At 51.4% G+C, this 16,183-nt stretch overlaps 7 protein-coding genes across 7 annotated transcripts; 3 read left to right on the top strand and 4 right to left on the bottom strand.

Moving 5' to 3' along the window:
* Position 1: 1 nt before the first annotated feature.
* On the bottom strand, positions 2 to 1,298 carry SAICODRAFT_29502 (zf-DHHC-domain-containing protein). Its single transcript, XM_019167434.1, has 2 exons — positions 1,080 to 1,298; positions 2 to 1,018 (listed from the first exon to the last, which is right to left on the bottom strand). Exons 1-2 carry the CDS (start codon positions 1,228 to 1,230, stop codon positions 114 to 116), a joined length of 1,056 nt encoding a protein of 351 aa, XP_019025464.1. The 5' UTR covers positions 1,231 to 1,298; the 3' UTR covers positions 2 to 113.
* A 161-nt stretch (positions 1,299 to 1,459) lies between these two features.
* On the top strand, positions 1,460 to 5,371 carry SAICODRAFT_208664 (uncharacterized protein). The gene is made up of 3 exons (XM_019166339.1): positions 1,460 to 1,912; positions 1,963 to 5,085; positions 5,149 to 5,371. The coding sequence occupies exons 1-2, from the start codon at positions 1,651 to 1,653 to the stop codon at positions 4,935 to 4,937; spliced, it is 3,237 nt and encodes a 1,078-aa protein (XP_019025463.1). The 5' UTR covers positions 1,460 to 1,650; the 3' UTR covers positions 4,938 to 5,085; positions 5,149 to 5,371.
* Positions 5,372 to 5,616: 245 nt separating this feature from the next.
* On the top strand, positions 5,617 to 7,333 carry SAICODRAFT_70079 (A/B/D/E cyclin; the record flags this gene model as incomplete). Its single annotated transcript, XM_019170535.1, has 2 exons — positions 5,617 to 5,757; positions 5,936 to 7,333. Exons 1-2 carry the CDS (start codon positions 5,743 to 5,745, stop codon positions 7,331 to 7,333), a joined length of 1,413 nt encoding a protein of 470 aa, XP_019025462.1. The 5' UTR covers positions 5,617 to 5,742.
* A 249-nt stretch (positions 7,334 to 7,582) lies between these two features.
* Positions 7,583 to 8,611, bottom strand: SAICODRAFT_17903 (DUF1264-domain-containing protein). The gene is made up of 2 exons (XM_019165875.1): positions 8,482 to 8,611; positions 7,583 to 8,429 (listed from the first exon to the last, which is right to left on the bottom strand). Exons 1-2 carry the CDS (start codon positions 8,566 to 8,568, stop codon positions 7,767 to 7,769), a joined length of 750 nt encoding a protein of 249 aa, XP_019025461.1. The 5' UTR covers positions 8,569 to 8,611; the 3' UTR covers positions 7,583 to 7,766.
* A 135-nt stretch (positions 8,612 to 8,746) lies between these two features.
* Positions 8,747 to 9,917, bottom strand: SAICODRAFT_17902 (uncharacterized protein; the record flags this gene model as incomplete). Its single annotated transcript, XM_019165874.1, has 1 exon — positions 8,747 to 9,917. The coding sequence occupies exon 1, from the start codon at positions 9,803 to 9,805 to the stop codon at positions 8,747 to 8,749; it is 1,059 nt and encodes a 352-aa protein (XP_019025460.1). The 5' UTR covers positions 9,806 to 9,917.
* Positions 9,918 to 9,978: 61 nt separating this feature from the next.
* On the bottom strand, positions 9,979 to 14,769 carry SAICODRAFT_70076 (uncharacterized protein; the record flags this gene model as incomplete). Its single annotated transcript, XM_019170534.1, has 3 exons — positions 9,979 to 12,699; positions 12,759 to 13,476; positions 13,541 to 14,769. The coding sequence occupies 3 exons, from the start codon at positions 14,767 to 14,769 to the stop codon at positions 10,009 to 10,011; spliced, it is 4,638 nt and encodes a 1,545-aa protein (XP_019025459.1). The 3' UTR covers positions 9,979 to 10,008.
* A 444-nt stretch (positions 14,770 to 15,213) lies between these two features.
* On the top strand, positions 15,214 to 16,155 carry SAICODRAFT_54639 (uncharacterized protein; the record flags this gene model as incomplete). Its single annotated transcript, XM_019169303.1, has 2 exons — positions 15,214 to 15,579; positions 15,643 to 16,155. 2 exons carry the CDS (start codon positions 15,214 to 15,216, stop codon positions 16,153 to 16,155), a joined length of 879 nt encoding a protein of 292 aa, XP_019025458.1.
* Between the last annotated feature and the right edge of the window lie 28 nt (positions 16,156 to 16,183).

Below are 16,183 nucleotides of genomic sequence, written 5' to 3'. Positions count from 1 at the left end.
AGGACCGAGATACATTTTGCAATTGGCTACCGTCGCAATCTAATAGTGGCCATGCAAAAACCGTCCAGCAGTAATGCACCCAAGAAACTCACAACTGCAACGCCTTCCCTTTATCATGCCATACTATACTCCTCAACGTCCGCCCACTCACTCTCCCACCTCCCCAGATGCCTCTCCTCCTCACTCCTCACCCTCATCGCAACCTCCTCTAACCTCTGTCTAGCCTCCCCACTAACCTCAAACACCCTCCCATCACCTCTCCGTCCTCCATCCACCGGAACCCACCACAACGTCTTTCGCTCCCCGAAGACTTGACACCAGTTTGCGTAGTAACCAAGATCGAAGGCGTTTCCGATTTCGATGTTGGTTGGGGCGGAGCGGCGGAGGCGGGAGAGGGGGTGAGGGGTGGAGTAGCGGGTTGATTCGAGGGATTCAATTGTGGTTATGTTGCGGAGGCAGAGACTGAGGTGCCATCCTCCGAACGCACCGACGATGATGGTGATACATCCACTCAGCGCCGCCAATAACACCCAACTCAATTGTAGGAATTCGTCTTCGACACCAGAGTAGGGTTCGAGTGTCCACCAGTATATTGCGAGACACGTACCGGCGAAACATGATGTAGCGAAGAGTGTCACATAGACGAGGAACAACACGAACGGTTTGTAGTTATTCCACCCGACACAGGTTGATAGCCACGGACAGTGGTGATCCATCTTCAACACGCACACACCGCATACACTACAATGATGCGCCCGATCCGGTTTCGGACATTGGCATTTTGTGCAGTATCGCGTTTTCCCATTCTCTTTTACAGTGATGGTGGATGTTGGTGCCCCCAGTTCAACGTCGCGTTCGTGGGATGTTGTGGAGGTTGTGGGGAGGAGAGAGTAGGAGAGATCTTGTAATGGTTTTGGGATTGGTGAAGAGGGTGAGCCGGGCGGTGTTAGGCATGCTGTGTAGTAGCACCATAACGCCATGGCATACAACACCACTGTCAGTGCTGCCCATGCATATCCTGTTCCCCATCATCCCATTAGTTCAGGTAGCAAAACCTCGTGGTCAAAAGAGAGACATACCCGTTTTACCGCCGACGTGGCGGAGGCAGATTGTGTATGCTTGGACGTAGAGGGCCCATGTCGTCAGGAATGCGACGAGGCCGAGGGGGAACCAGGAGAAGAATTTGCAGCAGAGGGATTCGGTGCGGCGTAGGGTGGAGCGGAGGAACATTCCCTCAGGCGAAATGGTCGGTCAGAGGTAATGGCGAGGGATCAGACGGGGTGAATGCTGGAATGGACTGGTGTTTGAGGGAGAAGTTATTAATAGTAACGTGGCCCGAAGTAACAACATCGGGTGCAGGGGGGTGCGGCGGGCTTGACATAATCAACTTGTATCAGGAGACAGATAAACCGAAATTTCCCTTTAATCCAACCATAGGTTTTCTACTGTTTTCGTCGACATTGTCATGACCTTATTAACTCTCCAATCACGGCCTTAATTTACGCACACGAAGTCGGACGCGAAACCCGGCGTAGAGGCGCGTCCACCTGAACGAATCTCGAGAACGCATTGTACCACCGACCTTCTCCGACTACCTACTCCTTCTGAACAGCCAGTGTCTCGTGTTTGATTAGCAGTTCCGTCAGTAGCATGCCAGCCATGCCTCTCCGCCCTTCCCCGTCAGCGGACAACCTCCCTCCTGCAAAACGTGCCAGACACCTCAACACCCATCTCCCGGACTCCAAGCTCACCCGCGGTGAACGACCTCCACAAACTCAGAAAACCAGCTTCGAGGATGATCTCGAGAAGTTGACACAGGAGATTAGAAGTCATGAGGGTGAGAGCATGGAGACGGATCAGAAGTGGGCGAGACCGGTGTTGGCGAAGATTAATCCGAACACAGACTCGATTGGTATGTACCTTGAGGCTCATCTTTTGGATAAATGCTGATAAGACACACAGTGTTTCAGCAGATTGATATTGATGAGAGCACTGACTCGCGTGGACCCACCCTCAGACTCTTCGGTGTCACAGAAGCCGGCAACTCCATCCTTTGCCACGTTACAAACTTCATGCCCTACATCTACGTCCCCGCCCCACCCGGTTTCCAAACACACATGCTTCCAGCCTTCAAAGAAGCCCTCGACTCTCACCTCGCGCAATCCTCAGCAATCGTCCACGCTGTCCAAATTGCGATGAAGACGAATTTATATGGGTATGCAGGCGGCTCTAAAAACCCGTTCTTGAAGATCATCTTGAAGGATCCAAAGTATTTGCCGAAGGTTAGGGGTGTGTTTGAGAGGGAGGGAATCAATTTTAATGATATGTTTCCGGGGCCGACGACAACGTTTGATAATATCGCGAACGAGTTAAGGTTTATGATTGATACGAAGCTTGTTGGGATGAATTGGGTTGAGTTACCGGCAGGGAAGTATTCGCTTACGTCTGAGGACAAGAAGATTGGAACATGCCAGATCGAGTGTTCCATTCCGTGGAATCATTTGATTTCCCATGCGCCACAGGGTGACTGGGGCAAGATGGCTCCGCTCAGAGTTCTGTCATTCGATATCGAGTGTGCGGGTCGTAAGGGTGTCTTTCCCGAACCGAACCATGATCCTGTCATTCAGATCGCGAATGTGGTAACGACGTTTGGTGAGCCCAGGCCGTTCGTGCGGAATATCTTTACAGTGGATACTTGTTTGCCCATCTCTGGTGCGCAGGTTTTCGACTTCCAGGACCAGGGAAAGATGTTGGCCAGCTGGACTGATTTCGTGAGGGAAGTTGATCCGGATGTTATTATCGGTTACAACATCGCCAACTTCGACTTGCCGTACTTGCTCGACCGTGCGAAGCACTTGAAAGTACATGAGTTCCCGAAGTTGGGACGGATCAAAACACAGAGGTCTGAGGCGAGGGATACGACTTTCTCTTCGAAGGCCCACGGAACGCGTGAGTCGAAGCAGACGAATATCGAGGGACGATTGCAATTGGATATGTTGCAGGTGATGCATCGTGATTACAAGTTACGCTCGTACACCCTTAACTCTGTATGTGCGCACTTCTTGGGGGAGCAGAAGGAGGATGTGCACCACTCTATCATTACGGACCTGCAAAACGGAACAGCCGAGACTCGACGAAGATTGGCTGTATACTGTTTGAAAGATGCATACTTGCCACAGAGATTGATGGACAAACTCATGTGTTTCGTCAACTATACTGAGATGGCCCGTGTCACCGGTGTTCCTTTCAACTATTTATTGGCGAGAGGACAGCAGATCAAGGTTATCTCGCAGCTTTTCCGAAAGGCCGCGGATGAGGGCCTGGTTGTGCCAAGTTTGAAGAGTGAGGGTGGGGGTGATGAACAATATGAAGGTGCGACGGTTATTGAGCCGACGAGGGGATACTATGACGTCCCGATCGCCACGCTCGATTTCGCGTCTCTTTATCCGTCGATTATCATGGCACATAATTTGTGTTATACCACGCTTCTGCAGAACGCGACGATTCAGCGTCTGGGGTTGGTCAAGGATAAGGACTACATCCAGACCCCGAACGGTGATTACTTCGTCAAGTCTGAGCACCGCAAGGGACTGTTGCCGACAATTCTGGAGGACTTGCTGAGTGCGCGTAAGAAGGCCAAGGCAGATCTGAAGAAGGAGACGGATCCGTTCAAGAAGGCCGTGTTGGATGGTCGACAGTTGGCGTTGAAGATCTCTGCGAACTCTGTGTATGGTTTCACTGGTGCTACGGTTGGAAAGTTGCCTTGTTTGGCGATTTCGTCGAGTACGACTGCGTATGGTCGTCAGATGATTGAGCGGACCAAGGAGGAGGTGGAGAAGAAATACTGTGTTGAGAATGGATACAGTCACTCTGCTGTCGTCATCTACGGTGATACCGATTCCGTCATGGTCAAGTTCGGTCCCAAGGATCTGGCAGAATGTATGAGACTTGGTCAGGAAGCTGCGGAATACGTGAGTACGAAGTTCGTCAAGCCGATCAAGTTGGAGTTCGAGAAGTGCTATTATCCGTACTTGCTGATTTCGAAGAAGAGGTATGCCGGACTTTACTGGACGAGAGCGGATAAGTACGACAAGATGGACTCGAAGGGTATCGAGACTGTGCGTCGTGATAACTGTCGGTTGGTGCAGAACGTCATCGATACCGCGCTGAGAAAGATGTTGATTGATCAGGATGTTGAGGGGGCACAGCAGTATACGAAGAACATCATTGCGGATCTGCTGCAGAATAAGGTTGATATGTCACAGCTTGTTATCACGAAGGCTCTCGTCAAGGCGGATTATGCGGCTAAGCAGGCGCATACGGAGCTCGCTGAGAAGATGAGGAAGCGTGATCCGGGATCTGCGCCGGCGTTGGGTGATCGTGTTGCATATGTCATTGTTAAGGGTGCTAAGGGAGACAAGTTCTACCAGTGTTCTGAGGATCCGATTTACGTTTTGGAGAACAATCTTCCGATTGATACCAAGTATTACTTGGAGAACCAGTTGTCGAAACCACTGATGAGGATTTTCGAGCCCATTTTGGGTGAGAAGGCAAATTTGTTGTTGGCAGGTGATCATACGCGTTCGATCAGCGTTGCTGCTCCCTCGGCGAGTGTGGGTGGATTGATGAGGTTTGCTGTCAAGACCGAAACGTGTATGGGATGCAAAACACCCCTCAAGCCCGGACAGAAGGGCGCCGTTTGTCCCAACTGTGCAGCACGTGTCGGTGAGCTCTACCAGAAGCAATTGACCAACATGAACGAGTTGGAGGTCAGGTTCGCGAGGTTGTGGACGCAGTGTCAACGCTGTCAGGGGAGTTTGCATCAGGATGTTTTGTGCTCGAGTAAGGATTGTCCTATCTTCTATATGAGGAAGAAGGCGCAGAAGGATATGCAGGAGGCGAGTTCGACTTTGGAGAGGTTTGACGCGAGCTGGTAGACTCAAGACGCGTCTGACGCAGGATGTATGCGTGGGTTTGCAATTACGATTACGATGGGAACTTTGGAGTTTTGGTGTACAGGGATCAAGAATGTCATTTCGTCATAGCTCACGGGTTAATTGAGATTAAAAGAACAAAGAAGATCCAGTCTGAGCATTCCTCCGCATTCCAGATCCCCGGGGTATTTGGCTAACCCGATCCTTCGCTTAGGAATGTCGCGGATCGCCAATTAAGGTTCACTACGGGCACGTCACTGGCAAGAGGACCCCTAGACGGCGCTTCGAAGCATGCTGTTTTCTTTGTTCCATCCATTGCCAATTCTTGTTTTCTACGCGGGGCCGTATTCCTGCCAGGAGAGCGGCAAGCGTCGGCTAGCGGGGGTACTACGAGCCCCCTGCAGTGCGGTGAGGTAAACACACACAAACTCCTAGCGACGGGTCCCGCGGCAGACCATCCACAAGCAAAACCATCGCTACTCCCTGCTGATACACGAGACCATACACCATCCAACTTGGTCCTCTGCAGCAGTTCAAGCGAGCCCTTCTCAAAACAGCTTTCAATCCAACCAATCCGTTCTCTACGACTCCGCTCTCTCTTTATATCAACTTCTCGCACTTCCGCAGCTTTACTCCGCTTTTAGCTACACGTCAATCACACTCTCTACGACCTTTTTCGCGGCATTCAACTCGAGTCAAGCTTTCTTTACCGACTCGTTAACACGTTCTTTCGACCTTTCAGCTTTTACGACACTCTCTCACTACTTTTCAACTTTTCACTTTCATTTTTATTCCTCCTACAGTTTCTATGGATATCGCCAGGGTGAGTGCTCAATAGAGGTACTGTATGCTTCCTGAGAGGGTTTCATGCGTTTTTACCAGAGTAAATGCTGCTCAATGCTGTATTTTCTTCTTTGTTATGAACGCTCGGGCCCCTTTCTCCACAGCATACATCCCACACATACCGATTCCTGGAACTATATGCTAACAGACATGAACAGAGAACTAGATCTCGCGTCAAGAACAACGACGAAAACGCTGCTCCGCGTATTCCCATGGCCACCAAAAACGTTATGGCCACTAAGCCTACCACCACCACCGTTGGCTTGAAGACAGGTGCTAAACGCGCCGCTCTCGGCGATCTCTCCAACGCCGTCAAGCAAGAACAACAAAAGTCTTCCATCCCCGTCAAAGCTATCGATGTCGCCCGTCCTCGATCTTCTCGCGTTCCCCTTGCTGCTAAGACCAATGTAATGGTCCAGAAGGAGGAGCAGGTTGACGTCAAGCCCAACTTGTTGAAGAAGAGCCATACCGTTCAGGTTTTGGCTGATGCGTCCGGTATGGATCTCGATGATGAGGAGGAGACTACTTCTGCCGAGGAAGACCTCTCTGATGAGGATATTGAGGAGGACCAGGACCTCTCATCCGTTGGCGAGCACTCTGTTGGCGCCTTCAGCGGCAATTCCATTGCCCTTGTCGATCACTCCATCACCATGAACATCGACCCACACATGGCTGGTGCATTCAAGCTCACTCACTCGCAAGCCGCCGAACTCCGTGCTGTGCAGGATCAGTTCGTCGACGAGCACGACCCTTGGGACACCACCATGGTCAGTGAGTACTCTGACGAGATCTTCAGCTACATGAAGGATTTGGAGATGAAGATGTTGCCCAACCCTCGGTACATGGAGCACCAGACCGAGATTGAGTGGCACATGCGTGCTGTCCTCGTCGACTGGCTCGTCCAGGTCCACGCCCGTTTCAGGCTCTTGCCCGAAACTCTCTACCTCTGCATCAACTACGTCGACCGTTTTCTCTCTCTCAAGGTTGTCTCCCTCCAAAAGCTGCAGCTCGTTGGTGCGGCCGCTCTCTTTGTCGCTGCCAAGTACGAGGAGATCCAATGTCCCTCCGTTCACGAGATCGTCTTCATGGTCGACCGTGGCTACACTGCCGAGGAGGTCTTGAAGGCTGAGAGGTTCATGATTAATATGCTCAACTTTGAGCTCGGATGGCCCGGACCGATGTCCTTCCTCCGTCGTATCTCGAAGGCAGACGACTACGACCTCGACACCCGTACCCTCGCCAAGTACCTCATGGAAGTCACCCTCTGCGAGCGCAAGTTCGTCGGAGCCCCTCCGTCGTTCGTGGCTGCCGTCGCGCACTATCTCGCCCGCACCATGCTCGGCAAGTCTGACGAGGAGGGCGGCATCTGGACTGAGGCGCACCTGTACTATTCTGGATACACTCAGGGACAGTTGGATCCCGCTGTTGAGTGTTTGATTGATGGTATGCTTAGGCAGCCCAAGGTTTCTCACCGGTCTGTGTATGAGAAGTATGCGGATAGGAAGTTCAAGAAGGCGAGTCGGTTTGTGGAGGAGTGGATGAAGGGGCGTTATTAAGCAGCCGGATGCATTCAATTGAGTTTCAAGGGGACGAAGGGAAAAGAAGTATTGGAGTGATCAAGGACACTCTTTCATTATGCGTCTGCGTGTTTGAAGATACACGGTCTGGTTTGTTTGTGTGTTCTGTTGTTTCCGTTGCATGATACCCATTGATCGGGACCCTTATGAGGTTGTTTTTCTCTTTTTCTTCATTTTCGCTACCTGACAGTTCGTTTTTACCTCTTTTATGCTTTGTTGGCTTGGTTGTTCGTTTGCATGAGATGCTTTGTGGCCGATTGCAGTTGCTTTGGGCTTTTATGTGGTGTATAATTACTAATATTGAGACGAACGAGTGAGTGAAAGGAATATATATCGCTTATCGCTATGCAAATGAATGTGTCGTTGTCACACGTCTGACCGATCGTTTGTATCTTCGTAGAGCATGAAAGAATCACGCTGCCTGCTCCGGCTCGCCACCCAACCTGTCACTAACCGCCGGACTTCCCTTCACCGGGACCTCAACACCTTCAAACCTGATTCCCCTCCCCTTAACCCATCCATCGGCCAACTCATCCGTCTCCGGCTCCGGCAAATCTTTACGCAGTTCCCGCTTCTTAAGGTAATCAGTCGAATATCTCTCATCCCTGTCCTGCAACGCGGCGGTAGGAAGCTGGGTCGGCGAAGTAAAGGACATCATGAGTTTCGGTTCGCCGAGGGGGAGGGTGTCGCCTCGGTCGACTTGCCAGAGGTGGATTGTCTTGCCGTATAGGTGAACGACTTGTTCCATCTCCTGCAACTCGGCTGCATCCCAGATCGGCCCGGGCATCGTCGCGGGTTTGGGCATGATCAACATCCCACTCTTCGCCTCGTAAACGTGGGAGTGCCAATACTTCTTCTCCTCCGGCGGGAGATCCTTGAAGAGCTTCTCGGTAATCATGTACTCTACCCCAATCAAGCGAGCGTTGGGACCGGGGCCGTCGTAGAGGATACATTGACGCATGTCTTCGGTGTGGTGGGAGCAGTAGTGGGTTGTTTCTACGTGGCGGGTTGGGTCGTCGGAGTAGACGTGGAGGCCGTTGAGATGGGCGCAGATGTTTTTGAGGGGGTGGAAGGACTGTATGACTCGCGGGTTAGTAGTCAGGTTGTGAGGAGGAGGAGAGACGGACCTGGGTCATGGAGGCGGCCGTGTCAAGGGCTATGGATGTCCAGGAGCGCGGTTCGCCGGGGACAGTGGGCTCGTGGCAGGATGTCATTTCGGTGGTGTTGATGGGAACAATCGGTGTTGCAATCGCGAGTTGGTGGTGAGCTGGATTTCGAATGGAGTTGGTGATGCATGACGTCAGGATCGGGATTCCGAAATAAATACTGCTGCTATTGAATCCGAATCCATCCGAAAAAGAAAGAAACTCCACACTTTCTCCTACACTTTCTTTAGTGGATACCGTTACAATCACCAGGCCAGGCAACACTAACTATCCCCTCCTCCCACATTTCTCTAACAACTCTTCTCTCCTCCTCCGACACTGGGTTGATTCTCTCGCTCTCCAGCTCCTGAGTCTCGGCGGTTCCCGCATCCGCGTCGATGTTCCGAGTAGGCGCTCCACACAAGACTTTCTCAAGCAAAAGAAATTCTTCGAGAGATCCCTTCGCAGGACGGGTAAGTTTGCGGGTTGTCGGCGACGTGGGTTCGATCATGATGCCAGGCGTGGGAGTAACGACCTCCGTGTACTCAGGCTTGTCCGCCGCGATACAAGCTTCGATATTGGGCATCTGCTGAGGCGTTGACATGAGCAGAGTGAGGGGTGAGCAACACTGGGTGAAAGAACTCGGGCGAGATGTTCCTGAAGTGGTGCTGTCAAAATACTCCTCCCGGATCTTCGCACGCAAGTCCGCATTCCTAGCCTTGACGCCGGCAAGCGTCGCCTTGACCGAGTTTAACGTGGTACTGAGCGCATGCAGATGTTCTTTTCTGGCATTCAGTGCGTTTCTGAACCCGTCCTGCACCTTCGCACGCTGAGTGGTAAGTGACTCCGTATTCGAGGCGCATACATCCCCAGGGTTGTCCTTGATCTCGACAATTTTCTTCTCAAACTCATTTTTATAGTCCTTGATGAGTCGCCCGATCCCGCGATGGACCTTGATACGTTCATTCCTCAACTCCTGGATCGCGATCACCTCCCTCATCAGCGCCGACATGCTTCCGTACTTCGTCTTCATATCCCCCTCTCTCGGCTCGAAAATCCCGTCATTCCTGATAATACTGCAGCTGCGTTTGTTGGAAGCTGAGTCGATTTCAGAAAGGAGGGAGGTAACGGGGGTGATAGGGGGTGACGGCGGGAGAGGAAAAGGGTGGATGGCTTTGGTGATGGTACAGCTGGTAGGAATAAAGCAAGCCATAATTGATAATGTGTTTCGTTTCGTAGAGAATGTAAGTTTGAGCAAAGTAGAGTAGCAATAGGAGACGTTGGTAAAAGTTGTAGTTAGGTCCATGTGGTTTGGAGAGGCCTGGGAGTATATGCGGGAGCGCAATACGTGGTTAAACTCTCCCAAACAGAGCGAACATAGAGCATGGAAAAATGGAAAAAGAGATGAATTAATGCGCATCATGTATCCTGGCTGTGTTCAAACCAGATAGGACTACTTATTCCTCCACACAGCTTGAACTTAGCAAAATCCCACGCTCATGGCCGCCTTCAAAAGTACAACTCCTCGCTATCACTGTCTCCACTATCTCCATCTTCAGGATGAACATCCTCCAGCTTCTTTCCCTCATCCATAGAATGCAACAACACATCTCTCACCTCCTCAACCTTGGAAGCCGTGACCGACGACGTCTTAGGAGAGGACACAGCTGTGGAAACAGGTGTAGTCAAACCCTTCCTTTCATCTTCTTCCGGAATATCATGCAAAGTCCCCATCTCGATATCACCAACAACGGTTGCAGTCGAAGCAGAATCGCGGCTAAACATCCTCGATAACGGGATCCGCTTTGGGGGTGTTAACTTGACTCGAATGATCGGCGTGTTCCCGATCGAAATCCTATTCGCCGCCATGCTCTCGCTGACAGAGATCATCTTCGATTCACTGATCTCGCCATACCCATACACAATCGCCTCACAGCGAAGATAGATCCTGTTTAGCAGACCATCATGGAAGGCGCGTGGAGTCCATCGTCCTTTCCACAGCCCACGAGAACGGAGGAAGACTTCAAGCTTTTCGCGTGGCATTGGGGTATAGCAAATGCTGGTGGGCGAGGTGGGTGAGAAGTCCATTTCGAATAACTTGAGGGACCGCAGTGCAACATAATTTCTTCGCCAGAAATCATCCCAGAAGAGGTACCACCATTGATGTAGTCTTGAGCGGTTTACCACACGTAATCGTTCGTACAGGTAGATAAGGCTCGGCTTCGACCATTCAGGCAGATCGAGGATGATCGGGTCCACCTCCGTCTCTTCTAAGACCTTGGGCAGTTGAGGGTAGCGGATCGTCGGCGTGTTGAAAACATTCATTTGGAATGCATAGGATAGGATCCGCTCCTTCTGCAATGCCTCGTTTCGCCAATAGTCAGCGTAACTTCTCAACGTATCCAACCAGTCCGTCAAACCGCGCTCCAACGTCGAACGATTATTGATGAAGAGAGATTCCAGAGCAGGCGTCAAGCGGAAGTCCGACGTCACTCCAATCAGTTCGCCGCTGATCTTGACCCGTTCCTTCGATTTCTTTCTGAAGCGCCCGGTTTCTGTAGTGCTGTACGTGATCGTCACATCGAACCCTGCGTTCATGTTCTTCTCATGCCAGAGGTCTTGACGGCGGTGCTGGATGCGCAGGATACCTTCAGAGTACTGCAGAGCCTCATTGATTTTGGCATACGACTGCTTGCCTTTCAACCTCGAAGTAATGTTCTCCATATCAAACTGCGGCATCTTGACATAGGGGCGATAAACTGTCTGCCCATCCAGTGCTCTGATCATTTGACGAACCCTTCTCCTTCGCTTCACCTCACGATCCTCATTCTGCTCAACGTATCTCTGGATCTCCCAGGGTTCGCTAAGTGATACTGAGATCGGCACTTCGTCGTAAACGAGAACAACAGTGAACGGGAAAGGGGCCACATACGCCTTCCCGAACCAAGTAGTTACGCCTTTTCCACGCCATGGTTGCGGAGGCGTATAGAAGCAATCCGGCCCGACAAACTCGTTGTAGATCTTCCGCCGCAATGCGATAGTTTCAGCCGCCAGTGGCTCGCAAGCCGCCTTGTAGGCCTTGAGACCAATCGTTCGAGTCAGCTTTAGATTCTCAACATGACGTTCGGCAGCTGTGCCATGGAACTGAAGCATATAAGGCGGATGTGATGCCGCCTGCGAAAAAGCCACGATCTCATCCTCCGGCATCCTCGTCCTATCTTCGCAGAGCAGCATAGCTGTCCATGTGTCCATCCATATTCTCCGCTTAATTTGCCTCGGGAACTTCAATCTCGAACAGAAGATTCGTTCAATGCTTACGTCCACTCGATTGCTGAAGCGCTTGACGAGTGTATCGAAGAACTGTACTCCGGACAAGGCATAATAACCAATGAAGACGTAGATCACCATGCTCACACTGTAGCTGAGATATGTAAAGAGAGCCACAGCTCCCAAATTCAACGCTTCAAGAAGGACGAACATGGTTGTAAGCACGTATCCGCAGCGAGTTGCAAGCTCCGACATATTTTGCTGAAACTTGAGGAAAAACGGGCGGTCGAGAACCATGGTAGCAACATGAATGCCCAAAAGAACCAACATGAAGGCAATTTGCATTCCCGCACTGATGGTCTTGATCAGCTTTGCGTCTGCATGGCGAAACAAACAGTTGTTCACAGACACCACGTCGATCAACAAGATGTAAAACAGCTTCGTGAGAAGCACATAGATCTTGTATGCAGCCCACTCCCTTCGATAACTGGAGTACATGAAGTTGTACGGTGACGGATCGCGGTCGAGCAAACGAACATACTCCTCGCGATCATCCGTTCGCAGTTCACCTGCTTCATTGTACGGGTCAACGCGTGGGACATTCCGCTTCACTACACCAGTCAATGTGTATGGCATGTAAATGCCGATACTGCAAACAGCAATGAATGCGACGGGCAAGACCAGATATACCCAATTAATATCCTTGATTCTCGCAGAAGTTATGTAGCAGACGTTATTGGACTGAATATACCCAGTTGGATCAGCAGCCGCACGTTCGGCATCCCACGTCGGCCAAAACGTCTTCTGCCAGACGAGGGCATCCACAGCAAGTTTCATAACGGGAAGATATAGGGTCGTCAGGAAGAAAATGGTGATGATGTTCCCTAGGCGTTTCTTCTTGCGTTGAAGTGTCCATGGATTGGATTCGAAGCCCTGTACTGCCGGTATTAGCACCTGATGTGAAGCATAAATTCGCTGTCTCTGCTCAGTACCTCCGTGTGGATATTCGGATCATTCCTCCGGATCCTCATAAATTTCCACAACAACAATAACGCAATCAACAAGAACAACCCCAAGAAGATGCTACCACCTCCAAATGCATCCTGCAGATTCAAACTCAGGATGTTGAGCACAGTGCTGTCTTTCCCACCACCGCTAAAAACCAAAGCCATCAACTGGATAAAGTCACGAAAGATCTCGAGCGTGACATAGACGCTCAACGTACTTCCTTCAGCTCCGATGAATGCATCCGCCAAGACACCGATAATATCGTTTTGCAAACTCGTTCCTAGCCATCCTCGCTTCGTCACATTACTCTTGAGGTCATCCAAGGTAATGTTATTTGGGATTAAATGCATGGGTGGAAATTCGGCCCGGCCCTTTGCTTCATAATCCGCATACTGCGTATCATCCAACACTTTCTCCAACGGCGAAAACTCGGTCGCCGGAAGCGACTCGATGAACTTATCCAACTTTGGGAGCTGGATTGGTAATGCTTCGCGTCCGAAGAGTGAGGCTTGTACGGAGCCTTTCCGAAAGTTCTCCTTCCCGAGAACGATCCGGTCGCGCTTGTGCTCAGCCTTCGCTGGGTTATCGCCATGTTTGACGTGCAAGGTATGTGGGATGTACAAACTCTGATCCTGATCAACCGAGACCTCAGGGAAAGGCTCGTTCTTCGTTCGCTGAAGTGGCACGTTTTGTCCACTAAACCTACACCAATCCGATTAGCACTTCACTCTACTTAAGAAAGCAACCCGTTCGTAGGCACACGTACTTGAAGTACTCCTCATCCGCGGGACTCACTTCCCTAACACTCTCAACCAACTGCGGCGTCAACAACCCTACATCCGCACTCCCCATCGGTTGATACGGCTGGAGATGCATACTCGTCTCCACGCCTCCTCCTCCCTCGCCAAAGTACTCACTAGCCTTTCGAGTTCTCGGCGTTTCCGGCGTCAATAAACCAGCATCTTGAGCGCGGTGAAGCGTGTCCCACTGGCGCTGAGCACGATTATTCGCAGCACTCACAGCACGTGGAAACCCGCCTAGTGTCTGGTTCACCTGGCCTTCGATGGGGCCGGAGGCTGATGGGCTCCACTCCTTTTTGCTTGTATCTTCGGTGACCTTCTCGGAGTAGAAGGGTACGTGAGCGCGTGGACGGTGAGCGACAGTTACAGGTTTTCGTGGGACCCGGTTGGTTGCTGCTCTCACCACGATACGTGGGACGGAAGGCGGAGAGTCCATCCCTGGTGAAGCAGGCTTGGTGGATACTGTACTGACCCAACCTAGTTTGTCGCTTCCTGAAGTCATCACGCTTGCCGGTTTGGTGGATATAGTATTGACATAACCGTAAGTATCAGCACCGATATCAGGGGACACAGAATGGGCGTCCAGGAAGGGGTTTCGACTGTTGGGTGTGGGAGACTGTAAAAGAGGCTGGCTTGTAATGTCCATCTCCTCCGGCTCATCAGCGAAGGGGTTTCCGGCTTCAGCAAGGAATGAAGTTGGACCGGCTGGCGAGACTGGCCTACTGAGATGTTCGATCGGAAGATCATCATCATGAGCGGCAATAATGGGCTTCGAAGCTGTCGTGCGGCGTAGGTGAGGTCGCTTTGGTGAATCAGCCGCTGTAGGTTGCGGCTCCTCAATTGGGCCCGTCTGTCCTTTTGCCAACTTCTCGAACTGCAAGCTCGTCCGTCTTACATGCTGCTTTCGATGTCCTCCACTCTTCTTTTCCTTCTCTCTGCCTTTCCCGTCCATTCCAGCGACCACCGCGGAAGGGCCTCCACACTGCTGCTCATACTGCAGACTGACCTTCCTCACCACACCCGCCTCCTTGATCCTCGCCGCACTCCTGGGATACCTGGCAGGAGGCTGCGCCCTAGTCGGAGTAGTTATCGTAATCTCAGACTCAGTCCGATCATCAAGGGCATTAGAATGAGTAGACGACGTTGACTGCCACCGGTGGACAAGGTCTTTGACAGTTGGCGTCTCCGGCGGCATAGCGGTAAGGACAGGACGTGAAGGACCACAAGACCAGCCTCAAGAGAGTGAAAACAGAGCTGGAGGAGTGGTATAAAGCTCATTCCGGATTTCGATGAGACGTATTCATGGTCCCTGATATAGAGTGATGGGCGACCATATAGGTGGTCCGTGCGTTCAGCCATCGCTTGAAGTGGATTGAACAAGGGTCACGTTCGCCAAGCTCACGAAGCGAGGAGTCTGAGCAAACAAGAGTTGTCGAACCCATTGCAAAGAGAAGCTCAGCAGCATACATCTCCGTATTCTTACTGATTCTCCTTCCTGTCAATTGTGAATTGGCTAGAGTTTACCGGGACCTTGCTGTTAGGCTCCCTGCGCAATCGATATTGTATCGGCTGACGAGACCGAGTCCCACTCTCACGCTCATCACCATCATTCAACATTTGAACCCATTGACAAACTCCAATGTCATCAGCAAACAACGTCTTCCGGTACACTGCGGACGGGTTGCACGCCCTCTCCCTCACAATTCTCATCACCACAATCCACCTCCGCCACTCCGCCTCCGGCATCTCCCTCAAATCCCGGATCCTCTATCTCCTCGTCTACCTCACTCGCTATGTGAATCCGTGGTTGTTCTCGAATTGGTATCTGGCGGGGTGGAAAATTGGGTATATTATCGCCGGTTCGTGGATCATTGGGGCGATGTATTGGTGGAGGAGGAGTTGGAAGGGTTGTGAGGATGCGGTGCGGGTGAGGTGGTTGTTGCTTGGGACGTTCTTGTTGTCGGTGGCAATCACAGACTGGACCATTGGACTGTCGTTTTTTGAGGTTGGTTCATTGCTCCACCTCCGAAATTCCGTGATAACGGGGTACTAACCGGGGTGTACGCAGTTCACCTGGACTTGGTCAATCATCCTCGAGTCCATCGCAATCGTCCCACAACTCATCATGCTCATGCGAACCTCCATCCCAACCGTCATAAACTCCTACTACCTCCTCGCCCTCGGCCTCTACCGCTTCTTCTACTGCATAAACTGGATATACCGCTACTCCACTGCCCACTACTTCGACTGGAAATCCGTTGTGTTCGGAACCCTGCAAACGCTCCTTTATATCGATTTTGGAGTCGTGTGGTGGAGGAGGCAGAGGGTGGTATTGGATGGGAATGTTGTGCAGGAGAGGGATTTTACGACGGGGGTTTTGTTGAACTGGTTGTTTGTGAATCGGTACATGGTTGGGGATGGGAAGGATGTGGAGTTGCCGGAGTATCGGGGGGATAGTGTGTTTATTCGTGCGAACTCTGGAGAGGAAGAAAGGTCCGGGAATGAGGAGAACGAGGAAGGAGGTGACGAGGAGCATATAACGGCAGAAGAAACCCGGCGCGCCTTGCTGGACAAGCAGTGAGCCGAAGAACGGTATCTGGATACTACTG

This window comes from Saitoella complicata, assembly GCF_001661265.1.
Source record: "Saitoella complicata NRRL Y-17804 unplaced genomic scaffold SAICOscaffold_6, whole genome shotgun sequence".
NCBI lineage: Eukaryota > Fungi > Ascomycota > Saitoellomycetes > Saitoellales > Saitoellaceae > Saitoella > Saitoella complicata.
Note: the sequence above shows the minus strand (reverse complement) of the source record. Positions and strands in the feature narration are given on the sequence as shown.

Bases quoted from the DNA above. Each gene is read 5' to 3' on its own strand.
- SAICODRAFT_29502 (XM_019167434.1), bottom strand. From the start codon at position 1,230: ATGTTCCTCCGCTCCACCCTACGCCGCACCGAATCCCTCTGCTGCAAA. The intron at 1,019-1,079 runs GTATGTCTCTCT...GATGGGGAACAG, and splicing joins CCACGTCGGCGGTAAAACGG to GATATGCATGGGCAGCACTG.
- SAICODRAFT_208664 (XM_019166339.1), top strand. From the start codon at position 1,651: ATGCCAGCCATGCCTCTCCGCCCTTCCCCGTCAGCGGACAACCTCCCT. The intron at 1,913-1,962 runs GTATGTACCTTG...TAAGACACACAG, and splicing joins TCCGAACACAGACTCGATTG to TGTTTCAGCAGATTGATATT.
- SAICODRAFT_17903 (XM_019165875.1), bottom strand. From the start codon at position 8,568: ATGACATCCTGCCACGAGCCCACTGTCCCCGGCGAACCGCGCTCCTGG. The intron at 8,430-8,481 runs GTCCGTCTCTCC...CGAGTCATACAG, and splicing joins CGGCCGCCTCCATGACCCAG to TCCTTCCACCCCCTCAAAAA.